Source organism: Tubulanus polymorphus, chromosome 11 (genome assembly GCF_964204645.1).
Source record: "Tubulanus polymorphus chromosome 11, tnTubPoly1.2, whole genome shotgun sequence".
NCBI lineage: Eukaryota > Metazoa > Nemertea > Palaeonemertea > Tubulaniformes > Tubulanidae > Tubulanus > Tubulanus polymorphus.
This window is the reverse complement of record NC_134035.1, coordinates 5200565-5223749: the sequence shown is the minus strand read 5'-3', so window position 1 is coordinate 5223749 and position 23185 is coordinate 5200565. Positions and strand designations below refer to the sequence as shown.

The 23185-nt window shown below is 39.9% G+C and overlaps 2 protein-coding genes across 2 annotated transcripts; one reads left to right on the top strand and one right to left on the bottom strand.

Moving 5' to 3' along the window:
* Positions 1 to 54: 54 nt before the first annotated feature.
* LOC141912637 (peptide chain release factor 1-like, mitochondrial) lies at positions 55 to 5246 on the bottom strand. Its single transcript, XM_074803950.1, has 6 exons — positions 4224 to 5246; positions 3605 to 3696; positions 2946 to 3129; positions 2417 to 2580; positions 2227 to 2344; positions 55 to 1706 (listed from the first exon to the last, which is right to left on the bottom strand). Exons 1-6 carry the CDS (start codon positions 4693 to 4695, stop codon positions 1348 to 1350), a joined length of 1389 nt encoding a protein of 462 aa, XP_074660051.1. The 5' UTR covers positions 4696 to 5246; the 3' UTR covers positions 55 to 1347.
* A 9037-nt stretch (positions 5247 to 14283) lies between these two features.
* LOC141912684 (BBSome complex member BBS2-like) lies at positions 14284 to 21146 on the top strand. Its single transcript, XM_074804015.1, has 18 exons — positions 14284 to 14386; positions 14473 to 14699; positions 14783 to 15004; positions 15656 to 15844; positions 15992 to 16069; positions 16161 to 16352; positions 16888 to 17023; positions 17546 to 17643; positions 17949 to 18056; positions 18135 to 18191; positions 18710 to 18807; positions 18891 to 18998; positions 19240 to 19366; positions 19455 to 19583; positions 19926 to 20063; positions 20499 to 20611; positions 20711 to 20859; positions 20937 to 21146. Exons 2-18 carry the CDS (start codon positions 14580 to 14582, stop codon positions 21035 to 21037), a joined length of 2163 nt encoding a protein of 720 aa, XP_074660116.1. The 5' UTR covers positions 14284 to 14386; positions 14473 to 14579; the 3' UTR covers positions 21038 to 21146.
* The last annotated feature ends 2039 nt before the right edge of the window (positions 21147 to 23185 follow it).

Sequence of the window (23185 nt, the reverse complement as noted above, 5' to 3'; positions counted from 1 at the left end):
AATTCCACGAAAAAACTTGTTATTGCATTATAAAAGGTTTTATTGTATGCACTCATTACGCTCACCGTACGGGATATTAAAAAAAATCCACAGTTAGCCGCTGAAAAAATGTCATCAACCGCGCGACTAATAATGAGTGCCTCGCGCAGCAAACCGTTGCTATGGACGCTATTACTAAGGCACTTCAGACAGAATCGTTGTGTCCTACGAATGATGGATTACGTTCTGAACCGTCGAGTTGTCGCGCTGAAGTAATGCGTATTTACTATGAGAAATTCATCTATAGAAATGAATGCGCACAAATGTGTGGCGCACTCCCCCGCTATTGTACGAAGTGGTAGACCAGTTATTCCAGTCTGAGTCACTTTCTTAAAGAAACGGCGCTTTTTTCGAAAAGCCAACCCGTCATTCAGACGGCATAAACAATCATTATACGTCTGACGCGTCAATCAAATTCTAATCAATTGTTGCATGGACAGTAGGTATTTTAGTGAAATCGCGTTATAAGCGTTTAACAAGCGAAACTCATTATGCCGCGCAGAGAAATCCGAAATTAATCAAATAGAATTTCCTTTTCGTAATGAGTCAATCTCAAGAAATAATTTTAACCTATACAAAGAAAATGGGTAATTCCAGATTGTTTTTAATCTAGACCAGTTGAACATTACATACCGGGCTCTCTGATTTTAGTCGCCATGAAAAACATTTACCGGGTAATCATTTTTTACCAATCTCTGAAAAGTGCTATCAGTAACAAGTTGAATTTTTCCCCGGGAAAAATATGAAATTAATGTTCAAATCAATGGTAAAACCCTTAGTAACATCTTTCACATTTCTGTTCAAATTAACCAGTAATCAATCAAGGGGGTAAGACCCTCAGTAACAACTTTCGCATTTCTGTATGCATTAAACAAATTAGCTCTGTTTCTAGGGGCAGAATAGCAACAAAATCAGGCAGTTGAATTGAGTTGGCAGCTCTGTTTTTAAAATTCTTGTCACTCCAACAACAGCCTACAGTGGAATATCATTACAATAAACGTCTGCACACATTATCCAGTATTAAATTCATTAAAATTTCTTTTCAAACAAAATAATTCTGAAATGTTCGTAACAAGAATTCTGGTTCCACTGAACCGTCAATGAAAAATAATGAAGGGATCAGGTTTGAAGACTTTCCAAGCATAACTTTGATGGAAATAACTTGATCTTTTCATAAATCTCGAAACCACGACGCAAGAACTTTCAAAAGATCCTAGAAACTTCAAACTTAACGAAACAATCTTTCAGATTAACCTCTAAATTCTTCCTAAACAATCATAACATAGGGCTTTAAAAAATCACGCGGCGTCACGATTTAGTTTCGTTCTCTTCGACGATGTCTTCTAAACGTTCGAGTAAAACTTCCGCCTTCGATTCTTCGTGCAGAACGTCGATCATCGCGTTCAACGATTCGCCGCCGTTCAAGAACTCGCGAACGTTATAGACCGTTTCGCCGATTCGATGATCGGTGATCCGATCTTGCGGATAGTTGTACGTGCGTATCTTATCCGACCGATCGACCGAACCTATTTGCAGTTTGCGCTGCGACCGGCGTTCGCGCTCGGCGCGTTCTAACTGAGTTCGATAGATCCGTGAACGCAACACGTTCATCGCGGTCGCGCGGTTTTTTATCTGCGAACGTTCCGTTTGGCACTCGACGACGGTATCTACGACAAAAAAAGAAAATTGCGGCAGTTTTTTCTTTATACAACTATCAAACCATCACATCAGGTATTATTACAGGGATGAAAACATTGAAAATATTGAAAAAGTCGGAAAATATTTTCAAAAAAAAAAGAATTTTTTTGGGGAACAAAAATCAGTAACTTTTAGCCAAAAAACTTACTTCCTTTTGGTCAAAATGTTAATAGTTTGGACCTGAATTAGAGCCGCTTTTTGAATGAGACGCCATATTGGTTTCTCCGACTCCACAGTTGTGCTAATAACTGCCGAAAACCGTCTTAAGGAGCACTCCTAACTACGGAGCGCTCCGATGTGACGCCCGCGATTTAGGTGATTAAAGCGATTGAGGTGATTTACACTGTTCTCAGGAATAAAGAAAATGTTAGAAAAGGTCGGAAATCCGTCTATGGTCGGAAGATTTTCATCCCTGTATTATTAGCAGGTTCCAGACATCTCCTCCCTATCAATCAGGGGGGGGGGGGGAGAAATTGAAAGACTACTCACTAGTAGGAACATGTGTAATGCGTACAGCGCTGTCTGTAGTATTAATATGCTGACCTCCCTTACCGCTCGCGCGGAACGTATCGATCTTCAAATCACGAGGATTCAATACTACATCAATCTGAAATGAATCGATGCCTCGTTGAGTTCACGCCGCGAATATCTGCGCGGTAACGCTCCGGCCGTAACTCACCTCAGTAGGCGTAGGTAAAACAGCTACCGCAGCTGTACTCGTATGTAGTCGACTGGTGCGTTCGGTTACAGGAACTCTCTGTACGCGATGGATTCCGCTCTCGTATTTCAAATATTTATAAACTCCGCGTCCGCGAATCACGCAACTCGCTTTCCTGACACCTCCTGCAATTACACACTACACTGTTAAAGGGTGGCGCCATTTTCATTTGACTTACTTTTTCCCTGACTATTGTCCGATATGCATGTTGTTTTCTCTGACTTGATTCGCTAAGAATCCAATCAATTAAGGTATAGACGGAAACTTCTTGATTTTATGCATGACCTAGCAATCTCAACTTATTTCCCCGACTTCCTGATTTTTATCTTTTTTACAAAAGTCCCTGACTAAAGAAAAGAAAATTCTGACTTCCAGATTAGTGGTAACCTTGTGTTACTAGAATGAAAGGTGCATCTTCAAGGGGTGTATTCTTTTTTCTGATGCATCCGCTTTGATGAATAATACCCTTAAAACATCACTACTGACCTACCTAATTCTGTTCTATCGTAGTCGATGACATCGACGGCCCACTTTCTCCACGCCGCCAACTGTTGATACATTTCGAACAACTCTCCGGTGAATATCATCGCTTCTTTACCTCCGACTCCGGCGGAAACTTCCAAAACAATGTCGCTTTCATCCAATCTAGATGGCGGCACTAGCATTAACAACACCTAACATCAGAAAACATATTGATATTTTAGCGGTTTTAAATTTTCACAGTTTCCTGGTGTGAAATTAGATTTTCAAGCTACAAAGCTAGAATCAATGAGGACTTTCGACTGTGGCAATCAAGGATTCCACTTGTGGCAAGCGAGGATCCACCAAGTTCGCTAGTGTGCTTTCAGACAACAACTCCCGGATTTCTTCTCAGATTCAATTTAAAATCTATCCATAATTTCCAAAATTCTTTGAATGGTGATTAGTAAAATTCACCCTATATATGAACCTTAAGATCATCTGAGTTTATCAAGTGGAGTGATTTGCCTTATTTCTGATGAGGAAGGCTAAAAATCTAGATGTAAGTTTATTGAAAATGAACTAGATTTGGACAGGGTTGTCGCACTGATACGCACGCCATTTAGCGGGATAGCTGGTGGCACGGAGTCCTCATTGAAGTTCGACAGGTTTTTAATTTTCTCACTGTACCTCATGTTTCAGTTGGTCGCATTGTTTTTCTAACTGATCAATTTCTTCTCGAGCACTTTCCATCATTTCATCATCTTCAGGAGAAGTCAAATCTATGAAAGAAAATCATTAGTTATAACTCAATTAATAGTTCCAGTAAACAGCAAAGTTGAAGTTCTATTAAACTGAACCCAATTCGACAGTCATCAATTGAAATTTGACTTAAGCATTTAAACATTGACAATGAAGCAATATCTATGAAATTCTAACTTAATCAATCCTATATAGGTTAACTATTAATTTGGTGCACGAGCTTTTGCCAATAATGTATAGACTAATGTATAGAAGCTTCATCAGGTGAATGAACCTGATGAAGCTTCTATACATTAGTCTATACATAAGTAGTGAAAGCTTGTGCGTCAAAAAAATAGTTAACTTACATTGTCTCGTTATTTATTCTAAACCCGCTTAACATGTTTACTCAACGAACCTTCTTTATCAATCCTAAAATTTAAGTCATATTTCACTCACAACTACAGAAATATAGAGTCATCAAGGAGACGGAGAGTTGTATAGCCTAAATCAAAATACAAAATCCTAATCAAATATTAGATATAATCATCATTTATCCAATTCTAACCTTCCATCATTTTCGATATTTCCTGAATATCCGATCGTCTTTTCTCGAGAGCTATAACGCGTTCGGCTATCGGGTGAACGTCGGCGTGGCGTTCGCACAATTCCGTCTGCTCGCGATCGCCGTACGAATCTAACCGCTTCATTTTACGCGTCAACGCCGAGTATTCGTCCATCAAACGACGAACGTACGTTTTTAGAGGATTTCTATCGAACGAAAATCGCTCGGCGATCGAGTAATAACGCGCGGGCTGCCGGCTCAAATCAATACAGCTAGCTTTAACGATGAACCGGTGATTATGAATAGACACCGAAGAAAAGTACGAGCATTCGCTATTAAGAATCCTGGTTTGACGCGACGTAAACTTACAACCGACTGTAGATTGACTGATAAATCTATGTTCATTTGGTCCACCCCTGACCACAGGTCTACAGCTGACCAGTCGACTGAGAATGCGTGATTTAACAGTCAACATTTTTCACTAGGCAATTATACGATTCTCATGTAAATACACAGTACACTGACTACTGTTTTCAGTATGTTTTATTATCTTAAGTATGGCAGGCTGTCAAATTAGAGTAATCCATATGGTTTATTTTTGCAGATTCACCTGGCAAGGGGTTAAAATGGGGCTTCAACGATTTACTTTCAAACAAACAGGACAATGAAGGGGTGATACGCTGCACATAGACTATTGTAGCATAGCAGTAGTCGTCTGGGTAAAAATAATTAATATTGGTGTAGTAGCAGGTGCACGATCACCAGTGGCGGTGTAGTAGTGACAGTGTGAGTATGGGCCGGGTCGGGAAGACGGGAAGATTTCGATATTCAGTTTGAACGCTTCGTTATCGAGTGTTATGAGGTGACAACACTGCTACAATTCATAAGACGTGTGATACACACTGATATTATCTGAATCTATCAGTTCAAGGTGTTTCAACAGCTATTTACAGCTGAAAACACCACGTGAATCTTTGAATCGACACTTGAAAAACTTATCCATGATCCATGGGCGCAGCCATATTGGATATGTCTGCAAGGAAATTCCGGTTGTTCGATGGTGTACCAGAACACCGTTTCAAGATGGCGGCTATGTAGAGGGCGTCATGGGACAATACAATGAGAACAGAACACTACGACCGCATACAACACGGGCCGAAAGCATCCATAGAACCATAGTATCACTGGTATCAGTGGTATCGGGGTGGCAGCAGTATCACCGGGAAAGTCTTCATCGAGCCATCGGAGGACGGAATATATTCGATATCGAACGGAGACGCGAACGTTCAAAAACGATACAGCGACCCGACCGGTCAGCACCGGGCTTTCAACACCCCTCGTCTCCCTCGGTCGGTGACAGAAACCGATGTTTCATTTCCGGACTGTGGCTTCGACGCGAATGACTTGAAAATCATTTCGAGTTGGAATTCGATAGCATCAAACTCGACGACTATTACGTATCTATGACGATACAGCGATTTCTAAACATAGGAATTAGTCGTCGAGAGAATATCGTTTCATTGGGATGCAATTTGACGCATGAGTTCGATCACTTCGCAGTTAACTCTAACTCGGGACTGTAGAGCTGGACCCAGTTCCACAGTTCAGAGTTAAGATTTGACTCATTGAAAATGAACTGATTTTAACTTAACTCACAACTGTGGAACTGGATCCTGAATTGTAAGTTCAGAGTTAACTCTAACTCAGATTTTAAGATAACGGCTTTAAGCAAAACTCTGATTTATGTGTGTTTTTCCACTGTGATCGTACGTATATACTGTTGCATAAAAAACAAAAATACCATTATATATTTTTTATAATAAAGAACGAAAATGAAAAGTAAATAAATGATGATAATGTCACTTTGTGAATTATATTAGGCCAGATTTGATTCTAACAGGATTGCTCTCCTTGTGCATTCATACGCAGTTCATGAAGACCATCATATGGTTTGTCGACTTTTAGATATGGTGTGGAATGAATTCGTTGTTAAGGCAAAAAATAACTCTAACATTCATTTCTGGATTGTGAATGTTTGTCAAGAATGGAGAGATTTCTGCTATAAATGATCGTATGAATTTGAACCACCCATGTCCATTGGAAAACCGAATGAAATGGAAAGCTTTTTTCTTCTATTCATCTCATGTTTTGCTCTGCTATTACCGAATGACGGGTGGGGTTCATATCCCTAACCCTAATTACTGATGCGGAACGCTATTTCGGAATGATGATTTCTTTCTGAAACACTTTTTGACATAATAAAAACATTTTTCATTTATGCAATTTCTGAACAGTGTCCTGTTGCGCACGACTAACTGGAACCATGACCGTGACCGGGACGTGATTAGCCTATATATACATTCTGTACATCAGTTAGAGATATATCGGCTGTCATTCGAGACACACGTACAGTTTTGTATAGATTTAGGATATCGACTCTGCGAGAAAATACATTGGATCAAATTTTTTGGAACTCACTAAATCAGACTTAAAAAAACTGTCGTTCGTATCTGTATGCTGCACTATCAGTATGTATGTGCGGAGAATAAAGACATTGACTCCGGAGCTGCAAGAAAATGCGTACGTAGGTTTCTGGAACGGGAATTCGCGACTCAACAAGACAAATTGGAATTCATCGTTTACACCTGGATAAACCGCACCGATCAGTGTTAGAGCTGATGATATCGTAGATTGGATTCTCGATTTCGGTGACGCTTAAGAAGTCTTAAAAGAATAAACTTGTTCTAAAATCGGGATGTAATACGCTGATAGTCTGTGTATTGAACAATGATCATCGGATAATCAAGTGTGATCGCTTATTGATAAAATGTTTGTGAGGCGATTAGTGAGCCTTATGATTCCAGGTTAATTAGAATCAATCTGTTTTCAGACTTGGGGGTAAGCTGAATTCCTATTTGTCGTCCATTCAAACTCACCGTTCACATCTGGATAAACATGAATTTCAAAAACTTATGATAATAGATGTTCGATTTGGAATAACTGCAAGAAATATAAACTTGTTCTAATATCAGGATACAATAAGCTGTTAATCAGTGTATCGTACAATGACGTGATCGCTAATTAATAAACCTTTGGTGAGACATTTTTCGTAAGGTTTATTTAATGAATTCTTTCAAACTTGACGTTATGTCGGATTCATGTTTCTTCTTTCTGAATTAATTCCTGTATGATGCAAAATAAACAAAAGAATAATAATTAGTATTTCATAAAGATTGATATGATTGTTTTATTCATTCCTTTCTGATGGTCCCGCGTCATGGCTGCTTTTCTTGGGGGAAATTGGCCTTTTTGGCTCCTTTTGTCCCTGGCAAGCGAATATTGGTCCGGTGCCGCATTCTAGAGGTCCGGATCCGCCTTTTTTGGCCTTTCTTGGCTCCTTTTTGCCCTGGCAAGCGAGTATAGGTCCGTCCCGCATATTGGCTGCCTTTCCTAGGGTGAAAATGGCCTTTTTGGCTCTTTTTTGCCCTGGCAAGTGAGTATAGGTCCGGTCCCGCATATTGGCTGCCTTTCCTAGGGGGAAAATGACCTTTTTGGCTCCTTTTTGCCCTGGCAAGCGAGTATAGGTCCGGTCCCGCATATTGGCTGCCTTTCCTAGGGTGAAAATGGCCTTTTTGGCTCCTTTTTGCCCTGGCAAGCGAGTATAGGTCCGGTCCCGCATATTGGCTGCCTTTCCTAGGGTGAAAATGGCCTTTTTGGCTCCTTTTTGCCCTGGCAAGCGAGTATAGGTCCGGTCCCGCATATTGGCTGCCTTTCCTAGGGTGAAAATGGCCTTTTTGGCTCCTTTTTGCCCTGGCAAGCGAGTATAGGTCCGGTCCCGCATATTGGCTGCCTTTCCTAGGGTGAAAATGGCCTTTTTGGCTCTTTTTTGCCCTGGCAAGTGAGTATAGGTCCGGTCCCGCATATTGGCTGCCTTTCCCAGGGGGAAAATGGCCTTTTTGGCTCCTTTTTGCTCTGGCAAGCGAGAATAGGTCCGGTCCCGCATATTGGCTGCCTTTCCTAGGGTGAAAATGGCCTTTTTGGCTCCTTTTTGCCCTGGCAAGCGAGTATAGGTCCGGTCCCGCATATTGGCTGCCTTTCCTAGGGTGAAAATGGCCTTTTTGGCTCCTTTTTGCCCTGGCAAGTGAGTATAGGTCCGGTCCCGCATATTGGCTGCCTTTCCTAGGGGGAAAATGGCCTTTTTGGCTCCTTTTTGCTCTGGCAAGCGAGAATAGGTCCGGTCCCGCATATTGGCTGCCTTTCCTAGGGTGAAAATGGCCTTTTTGGCTCCTTTTTGCCCTGGCAAGCGAGTATAGGTCCGGTCCCGCATATTGGCTGCCTTTCCTAGGGTGAAAATGGCCTTTTTGGCTCCTTTTTGCCCTGGCAAGTGAGTATTGGTCCGGTCCCGCGTTTTTTGGCCTTTCTTGACCCCTTTTTGCCCTGGCAAGCGAGTATCGGTCCGTTCTCGCGTCTAGGCTGCTCTCCGTGCCCGCCCTGGAGAAGGGGTGGCTTCGGCTCGATTTTGAACTGGCAAGTGAATAGAACAATAACGACAACGAAATACTAATACAAAATATTGATTATGATATATTTGTTTTTTTATGGTCAATCGCGAATGAATGAATTAAAGAAGAATAAACATGAATCCGACTCACCTCGATATCATAGAATAAATCAGTCTTTATCAACGCTAAACAATTGAATTAATGAAAATATACAATATCTCATTAACGTTTTTAATTACTACACTTGATAATTATTCCAATCACTGAGTATCTTATTATATCCCGATATTACACAAGTTTATGTCATATCATCAATTCATACACTGATTGCTGCAGTTTTATCAAGATGTGATCGATGGGATTTTGACGTTCGAGTTAATGCCAGGGGAATAGAGCATTTCCTAATTGCGCAATCATTTTACAAACAACAAACAAGAATCCACTTTACAACCGCGGTTTGAAAATAAATTATCAATCTCGCTCGTAATGTAACGTACGTCATTGTTTCATCTCAAAGCGATCGCGTTTGATTATTATTCAAATGAACACGCGCATTGTTCGATACACCATCTGATTATTATGTTCCGATATTGCACAAGGGTATTATTCCTTACAGATTTCTAAGCGTCACCATCTTCACCGAAATTGAGCATTCATTCGCCGATTATTCTAAGGTAAGAGTTCGGACTGATCGTTGCAGTTTATCCAGCTGTGAACGATAAGTTGATAGTTCAGATGAACGCGTATTCCAAAGAAATTCCATATTTTTTAGTTGCAGCTCCTTTGAGGAAATATTCCGAAATCTCAAAAACTAAACCGTAAGGCTATACGTCTTCCGTATGACAGCATATATTTCCAACTGATTCAAGTTAACAATGTATATCTGGTCACGTCCTGGTCGTCACGGTCGTGGTTAAGTTAATCGTACGCGACGCTAAGGCATTGATCAAATGCGACTTGCATACTTCTGAACTGAAAAATATATAATTTGTTGACACACAAAATCAAACAATTCTGCGTCGGCCAATTTCTAATTACAATGGTTTCATGCAACTGCTAAAAACGATTATTTCTAAAACATCTAGGCCCGGTTTTATAGACTAGTATCACCTTTAATCCGGGGGTTAACTCAATTGGATCAGCCCCATGGTTAAAGGAATACCGGTTTATAAAACCGGGCCCTAGGTTTAATCATTATTGATCCATTTAAAGTTCTATGCCCCCTGTCTTAACCTTGGCAAAAAAGGTTCAAAAACGTTTAAAACACTAGTTAACTCGAAACAGATTTGAAACAGTGGCCCTCTCACGGGACAGTATTTAAAATGGGTCCTCTCACGGGACAGTGTGTTGAATCGGGCCCTCTCACGCGACAGATTTGAAACCGGGCCCTCTCACGGGACAGTAAGTTGAATCGGGTCCTCTCACGGGACAGTATTTAAAATCGGGTCCTCTCACAGGACAGTGTGTTGAGTCTGGTCCTCTCACGGGACAGTGTGTTGAATCGGGTGCTCTCACTTGGAATTCTCTCACGATAATTGATCTAGGGCCATTAAGTTGCCCCCTTCAGTTTTACTTTTGTTTGCAGTGTAACGCTTAACAAACGGTAACTAATACCATTGGCACCAAACTTGTCAAGATACATTCACTTTTCGGGACCTGTAACGGGACAAGGATGTCCCGTCACAGGCCCCAGGTCCTCACACGGGACTAGTTAGTTACCTAATCGTTGGTGGTAAGCTTTTTATAATCGGATGGGTTTGTGAAAATATCCGATCGTGAAACTAAACCACAGACAGGTTACCGACTAACACGGGACATGCTGCATTGCTGCAGTTTAACCTCGGAAGAACCGCTAATGAATCATCGGATTCTATTTACTGATAAATCAGTTAAGATTCGAGTAGCCTTGATATCTCATAGGTTAAATCAACTAAATTAGTAACCAAATTGAAAGGACGTTTCATGTGAATTATGCTATTTCATTGGCAATCTACCGAGTAAAATGTAGATTGAATTTACTCGCATTCCACAGTAAGAATAAAATAAACTTATGCCGTCCAGTGCTGCCTCTATATAAAGCATTGACGGTATAAGGGTGAACTAACATATTACTCGCATGCCACAGTAACATGCTACAGCGCGAGCGAGTTCATATTTTTACCACCCACGGTCTATATAGCGACAGCACTTGACGGTCAATTTCATTCATAAGCGGGCCTTCGCCTGCGTTTAGTATCGTGTGATTCGAATTACCAAGTCATCAATTAGTTTTGTATCTCCTCGAAGTAACAATGATATTTTTGAGTGTTTCCACCCAAAAATGACTAATTCCAGACACCCGTAGACTCGGCGTATCTTCTTGACTCACGGTGTAGTCCAACTTCCGCGTAGAAAATCCCAATATTCAAGGGTTGCAGTTACTTAAAAGTTGGTTAGATAGGTTAACCGATCAGGGGATAGTTGGCAAAAGGACATCGTCACGTATAGATCGTCGGTTATCTTTAACTAACTTTTGAGCAACTGGCTGCCAGAAGTTCGATTCCTGAAGTATTGCAAGTCTTGCCTTAAGTCCAAGTCACCTGCAAGGATTCGAATTTTAAAGTCTAAAGATATAACGGCGTGCAAGGTTTATCCTCTGGTTTTTCTCGGCGTCCATAAGAGAATGGGCTAGGGTTCGAATCCTAATTTTCACCGTCCTAAATTTCACCGTCCAAGAGAATTGGGCCTGTAATGGTCTGAATCCTCTAATCTTCTACAGTGTCCAAAAAGGTGCGACATGGTCCGAATCAGGAATATAGACATAGAACACAAGAATCAAAATTGATACAATTTATTTTACACCAAACAGCCGCTTATAGCGATTAAAGAAGATGCGGTCAGTTGTGATGTCTGTGACTGATGCGATCAACTGTGTTGTGTCTGGGAGTTGGAGTGAAGACGCAGTAATCTAAGATGCTGGAGTGACGTTGCAGTCATCTGTGATGTCTCTTAAAATGCTGAAGTGAAGATGAGCATTTAGCAACAATTCTTTATGATAATTAGTTAAGTTTTTGTTCCCATGTATGTTATCGTGTTCAATGATTAAACTCCCAAACAGTCCCAATGCTAATTCTTACCTGCGCAACTGGACCCGAATTGAACTTACCAATCATTAACTTCTAGGTGAAGTCTCAGTTAAGGTCGGTAGTCAGTTCTGGTAGGTCAGTTCGGGTAATGTGTTAAAAGTCCATCCTGAAATTGAAAAACAAATCGCTCGAATCGAGCGAGTTAGAATTCGTAACAATTTTCACCGAGATTAGCTCCAAAAAAAACCCCGCGAGATGACTTCAAAATAAAACAGCGCAAGATGACCTCAAAATAAAACAGCGCGAGATGACGTCAAAATAAAACAGCGCGAGATGACTTCAAAATAAAACACCGCGAGATGACTTCAAAATAAAACAGCGCGAGATGACTTCAAAATAAAACAGCGCGAGATGACTTCAAAATAAAACAGCGCGAGATGACGTCAAAATAAAACAGCGCGAGATGACTTCAAAATAAAACACCGCGAGATGACTTCAAAATAAAACAGCGCGAGATGACTTCAAAATAAAACAGCGCGAGATGACTTCAAAATAAAACAGCGCGAGACGACCTCAACATAAAACGGTACGAGATGACTTCAACATAAAACGGCGCGATATGACTTCAAATTAAATGGCTCGATATTTAGAATCATTGCTTGTTTGATCATCCTGAAATTGAAAAACAAGTTAGAATTTTGAACAATTTCACCGAGATTAACCCGTCAAACGTCAGACGTCAAAGTAAAACAGCGCGAAATGACTTCAAAATAAAACAGCGCGAGCGCGAGATGACTTCTAAAAAAAACTGCGTGAGATGAATTCATAATGAAACGGCACGAAATGACTTCAAAATAAAACGGCGCGAGATGACTTCTAAAAAAAAACGGTGCGAGACCACCTAAAGATAAAACAGCGTGAGATGACTTCAACCTAAAAATGGCTTGATATTTAGAATAATTTGCGCGATATTTGACGCGTTTAGATTAGTGTTGTTAGTTTATAGATAAGTGGTGTTATTCTAGCTGTGACCTGTGAAAAACGGAGTTTAATAATTTCAACGTGTAACAGTGTTGTACATTGTTTTGTTTCTGTCGCTATCTGTTGTATCTGTAAAGTATGTCGAGATGTTTTTGAGGTGTCATCTGGCCCGCGCTATTTGATGTTGGGTCTTAAGTCCGAAACTAGCTCTACTCGCCATAGTGAAGCTTGTATTTTGCAAGAAGTTGAGTCCAAGTCTAAGTCACAACGTCAAAGTCAATGTTACACCTAACCATGGACTATAAACCGAATAGTCCATGACCTAACCCACAAACTTTTTGAAATAACCTCTCCTAACTCATTCCTCAGGGACCTGATTGAGCTGACTTAACCTAATGTAACTTGACCTAACCTGACCTGACCTGACCTAAACGTACCAAACTATATTTCCTAAATATAAGCCAAACATAAATTTCTGCCGCTATTGAATAAATGTTCCACCTACCTTACAGCAACCTTGTATCGCGATGAACCAGATTGAAAAGTTTATTCAATTAATTCTTATAAGAGTTGATTATTGAAGTCTTCAAATTCCGTATCCTGAGTTAAAAGTCGAGTTGTATCATCAGTTCGTTGCGTTTTGGGCCAAAAATTCGATAAAAATCGCTTCTTTTAAAACGTGTCCTATCTGTGTTTATCCGGCGACAGAGTTCAGCACCTTGTAGGGTTTTCAAGTGTAATGATGGCTTATACGAGCGCCCACCAGTTTTTAAATGACCTCTTAAATTCTATACTCGATGATTGGCTGCATCACCAATAACAAAATAAGCTCCAATGATTTCTAAAGGTATTACTATACACTGGCCATATCATTGGTCAATGGTTTCGGTTCTGTCGAGGGAAGGGCAACAGGAAGGGCTTTAGTTTACGGGGCGGGAAGTTTGAAGCACGTGGGAGCCGTCGCGAGTAAAGTCGGGTAAGAGACCCAGCATTTTGGTTGACTTATTAAAAGATCCTCGAGACGTTTGGCCGAAAATGACTTCTTAGAATTGTGGGCTATTTCAAATAGATTTTGTCGTCGTAATTTCTAAATCATCACCACGCCCCAAGGGGGGCAATCAAACCCTGATAAGCGAGGGTCTTCACCGTCAAGTGCTGCCCCTTTATAAATCGATGGCGGCAAAAGTCTGAACTAATCTATTACTCGCATGCCACAGTATGTTCTTTCAGGTACAGAATAGTTCACACTTTCACCGCTAACGATCTGTAAAGTGGCAGCACTTAACGGGTTATGATATATAAGATTTAGATGGGAAATTCCTCTACTTTGACGGTAGAAATAGCTGACAAATATTATTTAGAAAATGCCCTTAATTTTATCTTTATATTGAATGATACAATTATCATTAATGACAGCGCGAACCATTGCTCGCATGCCACAGTAGCAATTCTGTGTGGCCCGGAAACGAACATGTTAGTTCAAACTTTTACCGCTAACGATCTATATAGGGGCAGCACTGGACGGTCGACATTTGACAGTTCAAATTGCAAATTCCTCTGAAACAGAAAAGTTGTTTATTTCGTCGAATTTTGATCGAATCAAGGATAGAAATAGTCGGTAGGTATAATCAGAAGATGCAGTTTTATTTGATCTTTAAATTCAAACCGAAATGATTAATGATCGAAAGTTTCATTTGTCGCCAGGAGCCAAAAAAGTAACAGAACAAATCCATCCCCTGTCTGTCTCACGTCGGTCCTACTTATTTGCTCGCTAGGGCAATCGGCGTCCCTCATCACCTATTTTGATCACCATGCCGCTGGTTCCGATCTTCACGTTAAAACTCAATCATAAAATAAATCAACGTATGGTCACAATAGGAAAGTATGATGGAGTCCACCCGTGTCTAACCTGTGCTACGACTGCTGGAAAGGTATTTAACATCCAATAAAAGCTCAGTTTCATCTTCAAAATGAATCGTACGGTTTTCTATAAATTCGTTTTCTACTTTCTCAGGTTTTCATTCACAACCCGCACACGCGTAATCAGTCATCGGGAGGTCGAATCGAATCAAACAGCGATAATGACATCAGTCTGTTGAATATCAATCAGGCGGTCAGCGCTATAAACGCCGGCCCGCTCGATCCGAAATCCGATAACGATATCCTGATGGTCGGAACGCAGACGAATTTACTGGCCTACGACGTCGCTAATAATACCGATCTGTTTTACAGAGATGTAAGTAAAGTACCGGCACCAGCTAATTATTTACCTTATCACTTTCATAATTGGATGGGCTTATTCCGACATGAAAATATCCGATTGTGAAACTTAACTACAGACAGGTCATTGATTACATTATTCATGGAATCCCTGTCAGTCTTCTCATATCCACAGGGTCCCTATGACTCCTCAATTCCTTAAAAACCTTTTCCGCGGAAAATGCTTTTAAAGGTGCTTGAAACTCCTTTAATTGTCACTATGTCAACTATCCGCTGGTTAACTATTAGGCCTAACCAACCAGCCCCAGATATTCAGAAAAGGAATCAGATGTTTGTGATCCAACTTTGGGAATCTTATTGTTGATACATTAGTCAATAACCTGTCTGTGGTTTAGTTTCACGATCGGATATTTTCTCCATCCGATTATAAAAGCTTACCACCTACGATTAGGTAACTGACTAGTGCTACATATACTTGATCGCTTATCGAAGATTTTACCCTAAACTTGTAAGTAATTGCAATCTCGTATCTTGTATTTTAGATATTTTATCATGAACAATGCCTTGATTGTAATTATTGCTAAGTGCAGCGATTATCCTTAGAGATGCGCTTTTGGAATTAGACGAATCATTTTCATCGTTGTATCGAAACTTTTAAATTTTCCAGACACCAGATGGCGCGAATGCCATCGCGATCGGTCGGCTCGGCGAGATCGAGTCTCCGCTCGCGATCGTCGGCGGTAACTGTTCGTTGCTAGGTTTCGATTATAGCGGTAACGACTCATTCTGGACGGTAACCGGTGACAACGTTTGTTCCCTTGCACTTTTAGACTTCAACGGGAACGGACAAAACGAGGTAGGCCCTAAAACCAGTTGAACTGTTTTGAAAAAATTTTTCTCCAAATTGTCACTGAATCTGCTACAAGTTCTCAGGATTTAACTCAAAATTTAGTCGTCTCATGAAGCCCCAGGGTACTATCTGTTTTATTTTCATGTTTTCAAGTTGATCGTTGGTTCGGAAGATTTTGATATACGTGTTTTCAAAGAGGACGAAATCATGGCTGAAATGTCAGAGACGGAGGTATGACGCGTGGTTTTGAAAGTATAAGTGAATTAATCGTCAAAATCTTACCTTAAATGTTGAAACAATCTGTGTATTTTAATGAATTCAGAGTATAACGGCTCTATGCGCGATGCAGAATAGTCGGTTTGGTTACGCACTTGCGAACGGAACAGTGGGAGTGTACGACCGCACAGCCAGATACTGGAGAATCAAATCGAAAAATCAAGCCGTCTCGATACAGAGCTTCGACCTGGATTCAGACGGAGTTCCCGAACTGATCACCGGCTGGAGCAATGGAAAGGTTGTCACTCAATTATCAGACATCGTTTTGTGGTGAATTTTCTAGTATGGGACCACTGGCTCTTAAGAGAGAAAAGCAATGTGTGAAATATCGAAGATATTAGCCTTTCTAATTTCAGCAGTAGAGCTTTTTAGCGAATAACTCCCAGACTTTGGAATCAGTACATCGACTCTCTGGAAAACTACACTCTTAACGACATTGCCTTAATTCAAAGTGTTCATTAAAACAAAACTGTCCCCTGCTTACTATGTAGTTCGATACCCTGGAGAAGTGCATTTGAACTTTGCTTGCATGGATATTTGCACTATATAAATTCCATTTATCATTATCATTACTTGTATTTTTGAAATATGTAAAATGTATGAATCTACTACATTTAAAAATGATAGGCTTTCATAAATTTGACTCCTAACGATTGCTAATGCATTAATTATGAGAACAAACTCATTGAACCGTTGAAATGGAGGATTGACAGTAACTTTTCATGGAAACTAAGGAGATTAGGTCGATGTATTTTTTATTTTGTTTTCTGTAGATTGACGCTCGTAACGACCGAACCGGTGAAGTTATATTCAAAGATCACTTCAGTTCAGCTGTTGCCGGTATTGTAGTCGGTGATTATCGTATGGACGGACAATCACAGTTGATCTGCTGTTCCGTTGACGGAGAAGGTATGAACGATATCGGGGTACTCACAGATCAGTCATTCCTGGATATAAGCAGTTTTCGAGGAGAAAATTTTGGGGAAGTGTCTGCGTCACTTTCATGTCACAATAACTGTAGACTCCTCCTAAATTGGTACTGTTTATTTTGCTAAACTGTTAATTCAGTGATTTTCTTCCTTAATTTTACATAAACTAATGCTTTCTAATGCGATAACCTCCTGGGTTAAAGAATTCCAATTGTACTGATTCAAGTATAGTTTACTGTACAACTTCAAAACTAGACACAATTTTCTAATAGCCTTTTTCTCGAAATTGAAGGAGTTTGAAAGGATTTTCAGTTATTTTGCTCGCATTAAAGGAGTTTCAAGCACCTTTAAGATCATTTTTCGTTCGCCAGGGGATTTTAAGGAATTGAGGAGTCATAGCGACCTTGGATATGACTGCGAGGGGTTCCGTGAATATGTTCGAAGGATTTCATTAGGGGTACTGGTAGCGTAAACCGTTCAAATCTTATTTTATCTCATAAAGTGCGTGGATTCCAACAAGCTCCTGCTGAATTACGCGGTAACCTCATGGATACAAACATCGAACAAGATACAATTAGAGAATTGAGTCAACGTAAACAGGTACCTAACTAAATTACAGATTGACAAAAAACTGTTCAGAAAACTGATAATAAAATGAAATGGTAAACACTGTCCGTCCAGTACAGGATAGTGTGTTATATTTCACACAGATTGAGAATGAATGAAGGGAAGTTGAATGTCTTGACTGAGAGAACTGAGAGAAGTTTTCCTGAGTCAATTGGATAAAATGTTGAAAATTCTCCAAAACTGATCAGTGAAATCATCATCATCTTCAGATCAGAGTCTGAATTGACAGAGTTATTTACAGGCCGAGTTGCATAACAATGTTTTGTCCGTGTTTTTAGAATTTGCTGCTCGAATTACACAACTATGAAGAGAATGCGCGGGTGTCGAGTTCAGAACGTCCGTCCGGACTCGGTGATCTCGATTCTGTACAAATGGGAATCATACCCGTGAGTGTAAAACATCAACGATACTCGTGTGAAAATCAGTGATGTCGTCAATTTATGTTGTCTTTGTTGTCATTTCAGGCGAACACTCAATTGCAGACGACTTTAAGAGTGAATACCGGTTCAGACACAACTAGAGTTAGTATTCTATCAGGGCTCATAGCAGTCCTTGAAGGTCCTAAAAAGTTATGAATTGGAATGGGTCAATTCAAGGCCTTAAGTATCATAAAATTCTTAGATGGTTGAATGGTATCAGTTATATGTTGTCATTAGGCTGCAGATCTTAGATACAAGTTAACTGTTATTGCTCTTAAAACTGATTATTAGAGCTGGCTTAAGCATGACAGTTATATATAAGTCCTGAAATCTGGGTCAAAAAAGTCATTAAATGAGATTGGTCATGGACACTACAAACCCTGGTATTCGATTTGATCACAGAAGAATCCCAGGGTGCTAGAATAGTCAAATTAATCAGTACTCAACAGTAAGAGCCTCAGTAACAGCTTTCATATTTCTGTATGCATTGAACGAATCAAATCAGTATTTCTCATTATAAGATAGTAACAAATACTGAAAATCAGGAACAGTTGGCAGCTGTGAAATCCTGCTTGAAATAGGAATAAAATGATGATGATGACGATGATGATATTTTTCAGCCTCACGTTGAACTGGTCGTTTCGACGACGAATGAAACGATAATTCGAGCCGTGTTGATTTTCGCTGAAGGGATATTCGAGGGCGAGAGCCACGTCGTGTAAATACATCGTTCGATCGCGTTCGAATTTCAAGAATTGGTGTTTTTCTACATATTTTACGGTTGACGTTGTCGTTTTTCAGGCACCCGAGCTCGGCGAATCTCTCCAGTAATGTAGTCGTGCCGATCGTACCTCCTAAAGATGTACCCGTCGATTTACACATTAAAGCTTTCGTCGGTTCGAGAAACAGGTATCTACGATCGTCGCAGTCGAACTTATCGTTTAGTGAGGCTTGAATTTTAACCCAGGATCGCGCGGCCTAGTTATCTCGCAATATAAGATTGGTCTCGAGTCGTTAGATTCGTCAATATAAGATTGGTCTATTTTGAATTCGAGAAGCTGTTTGAATGAAGTACCAGTTGAGAATTATGTGATGAAAATTGTTTGAAATCATTGAATTTCAAGTTGTCGATGTTATGATGTTATTTCAGTACTCAGTTCCACGTGTTCGAGTTGATGCGTCAGTTGCAGAGGTTTTCGATGTACGCGCTATGTACGCAGCCAGTCGCCGAGCCGAGCAGTCACGTGACGTTTCAAATTAACGAACGCATAAATCGCGTACGTATTTTGAAAATAGAAATGGACCTCGACGCTGAAATTATCATGTCAAACCTCGGGTGTTTTAATCGTATTATCTTTGTGTCAGGTTCTGATGTGGATCAATCAGAATTTCTTGCTGCAAGAGGACCTAACATGCGAAGGTTCGCTTAATGCATCGTTCATGTCTCTACGCGGCAGCGGCCCTCTGGTAATCAAAATGGAAACTAACGGACAGGTAAGACTAGCATACTTATTTAAGTTAATCGATGAAAATCCAAAAATGGCAACAGTAGCAGATCCTTCTCACAAAAATACTAAAATGGAGATGTATTAATCGATGCAAAGGCTTCTGCCCGAATTACAACATTCGATTTACAGTCAAGCCCCGATATACTACCCTCCCATTTACCGCCAGGTTTTCTCAATGTACACCTCTATACAAATACATAGAAAAACACTTCCGATATACCGCCATACTCTCTATGCCCCAAAAATCGTTCTGCACCGATGTGGGCGGTATATCGGGGGTTGTCTGTATTTTAAACTGTTCAGAGGAAAAGAGATATATTATTTCTAGGTGATAATAATGACCGATGATATGGATTTAGCCGGCGACGTCGTGCAGGCTTTATGCGTTTTTCTGCACATCGACGAATTACAAGTGACTGCCGAATTCCCGACTGAGATGGAGAAATTACGTGAAATTCTAGTCAAGGTGAATGAATCATAATTCCTCGGCCTCAATGACAGGATTATAGTCTGAATCTGTAAAAAGGCTTTAAGCGACTTCAGGGAAAGACATTGTATTAGAGTAAATGCAGTGATATATCGATAGTTGAAGCAAAGAATGGTTCTGGAGCCAGTTGGTTAAAGATTAACGTTAGATAAAACTTTCAATCATCACCATGTCAACTACGACTGGTTAACTCTAATCAACAGGACCCGGTTCAACAGTTGTGAGTTAGAGTTAACTCTGCACTCAGGATCCAGTTCCCCAGTTGTGAGTTAGATTAAACTCCGAATTAAGATTAGTTCATTTTCGATGAGTTAACTCGGAACTGTGTCCTGATGATCAACTGCATCCCCTGGGCTGAATACTTCAACAATGATTTGTGTAAACTTCATGTAAGCGTTATTTTCGTTGCGACAGGTCGATGAATACCACGCGGTGCGTCAGAAATTAACAGCTGAAATGGCCGACCATTCGAATCTCATCAGGTCGTTAGTCGTACGCGCGGAAGACGCCAGACTTATGGATGACATGTATGTAGTATATCACTGAACAGCGAATTGCAAAAAGGGTTTGAAAAATTCGGTACGAACAAATTTGAATATTGTCCGCGATTTCTTTCCATTTTTCAGGAAGAACATGAAGAAAGGTTACATGGAGTTGTACGATTTGAATCGCGATTTGATCAACGGATATAAGATACGATCGAATAATCACACGGAACTGCTCAGCTGTTTAAAACAAGTCAATCAAATGATTCAAAAGGCCGGACGTCTCAGAGGTATCAATCAAAACTTCGCCTTTCTATCGACGACAGTATTTGTGCAATTTTAAATCTGACGGCTGTTTTTGTTTCAGTCGGTAAATACAAAACGCAAGTGATCAACGCGTGTCGGACGGCCATCAAATCTAGCAACATCGCCGCTTTGTTCAAAATCATCAAAACTGGGACGTCATGAGTGAAATTACACCCGCGCGTTTATCTCAAATAAAACATTTATATTGTGCACATCATGTCAGTCATTGATATTTATAGATTTTGCTGTTCCGCTCGTTTTGTCGTGGATTCCGTCCATTTTTGTGTAATAAATATTATCAATATGTTAAATATACATTCTGTACTGTTTTTTGTTTTGAATTTTGGGCTTAATCTAAAAAGGATGTCTCGGCTAATTTGACTCACTTGCCTCAAGAGGCTAGAGGAGATGAAGACACAACAGAACGTGTTGAAGGATACCGAAGATCAGACCGGTCGGAAATTAGCAGCCGAGGACAGATACCAATCACAGATTGCTGTCGATACTTACAGGGTTGTATTATTCAGGGATTCTCAAGAGAGTAAATGAAACCCTATTTGAAATCATGAAACCTGTGCAGTTGAGAGACTTGAACGCTCTAACACTCGTCCATCATGACAAGTCAACTAAATGCTACTTTTTGGGAATAATTGGTTAAGGCCGTTATTTGTGCCTACTTTCCATAAAAATGTTACAATGCCTATCAAGGGTGACACCACTTTTTCCGTACTAAAAGTGCTTACTTATGCTTAAGCCTTACAACTACAAACCATGACAATTCTTGGCATCAGTCTACGCTGAGATATTGATAACTCAAAAAATGTCAGGTTGCCCGTGATAAGCATAAAATGAATTCTACTTATAACAACTATCTGCAAGTCAGTCGTGTGATGTAGGCATCTACGATTTAAATGTATAGTTGAAAACCTTCGGAAGCATTTAAAAACATCAAATACAAGAATCTTAATGCAAACATAAAATTGAGAATTAAACTTAAAACGTTTTTCTGAAATCGTGCGACTTCCACCCTGTAGGTTAGTTATCTCAGGGAGGTGGTAGTCATCTCCAAGCTGAAAACTTAAAACTATGCTAGGACGCGAATTTGCATCCAAGAAGACATCAATAAGACAAACACAAAATTCCACTATTTATTCAATTATTTATTTCAACTATTTTTTCGATGAAGCAAGTTTTTTTCGTTTTTGCATCTAAGCGTCGATATTACTTCCGTAATAATAATAATAATAATCTCGTAGTTTTGTTTTTAATTACAATAATACGCGATTCAACCCCACATAAAAAAAAAAAACAGAAAACATATTTCGCGTATAGAGTATTGCTTTGAGATACGTGATTATCTATTCTTTTATTGCCATGTGCGTAAAAACCGATAACATTATTTTCAAATTCTTTTTTTAAATAGCAAAACGCTAAGTACTGCGTGCTTTAATGATAGCGTTTTGACAGTGAGGTAGTCGGGTATATAATATATGTATATATATATATATATATATTTATATATTTGTCATTATTTTCGCTCATTTGAACCGATTGTTTCGTTATTATGCCATAATTGAACGCGACGTAGTTGATCGAAGGAATATCTCACAACCGATCGACTGTCCAATAGACCGAGGAGTTACAGAACTTAAATCGCGGAGTGTTTTTTTCTAATGCCTTTGAGAAACTACCAATGTTTTGATAACCTACGTACGAACGACACTGTAGCATCTGAAACAAGAGAATTCTGATGAAATAAAATGATAACTAGGGCCGCAACGTTTTCTAAAACAGCTCGATATTCATATTACTCAAGAAATCTGATATAAAACGGCCTGGCCAAGCTTCCGGGAAAAATGACAACACAGCCGCCCCAAAAACCAAATTTGGGAGATGCTAGAAATAATCAGTGAATTATCAAACCAAGAATACCCGGTTGGTCCAGGTCTGTCATGAACTTATATACCAATGGGGATAGTACCAAATCTAGGATTATTATTGTGTTTAAACCATTAACAATCCAATTCAATAGCAGGCCTATAGCACTGTCATTAGTAAGTGTAACTTCACAATAATAGGCCAAGACTGCAAGACACTATTGGTATCGATTATCGTGATAAGATCTTGGTTAAGTACAACAATTTCAATATTTCAGAACAAACAAATTCAACAGTTTGCCAATAGCAATTCCGTTATTTTCAAATCAAGGATACTGACAATTTCATCAATAACGCAAACAACGTCCCCCCACCCCTCCCTCCCTGGTGTTAAAAAACAATCTCATTCGAATTACAGTCGATTGTTGTATAT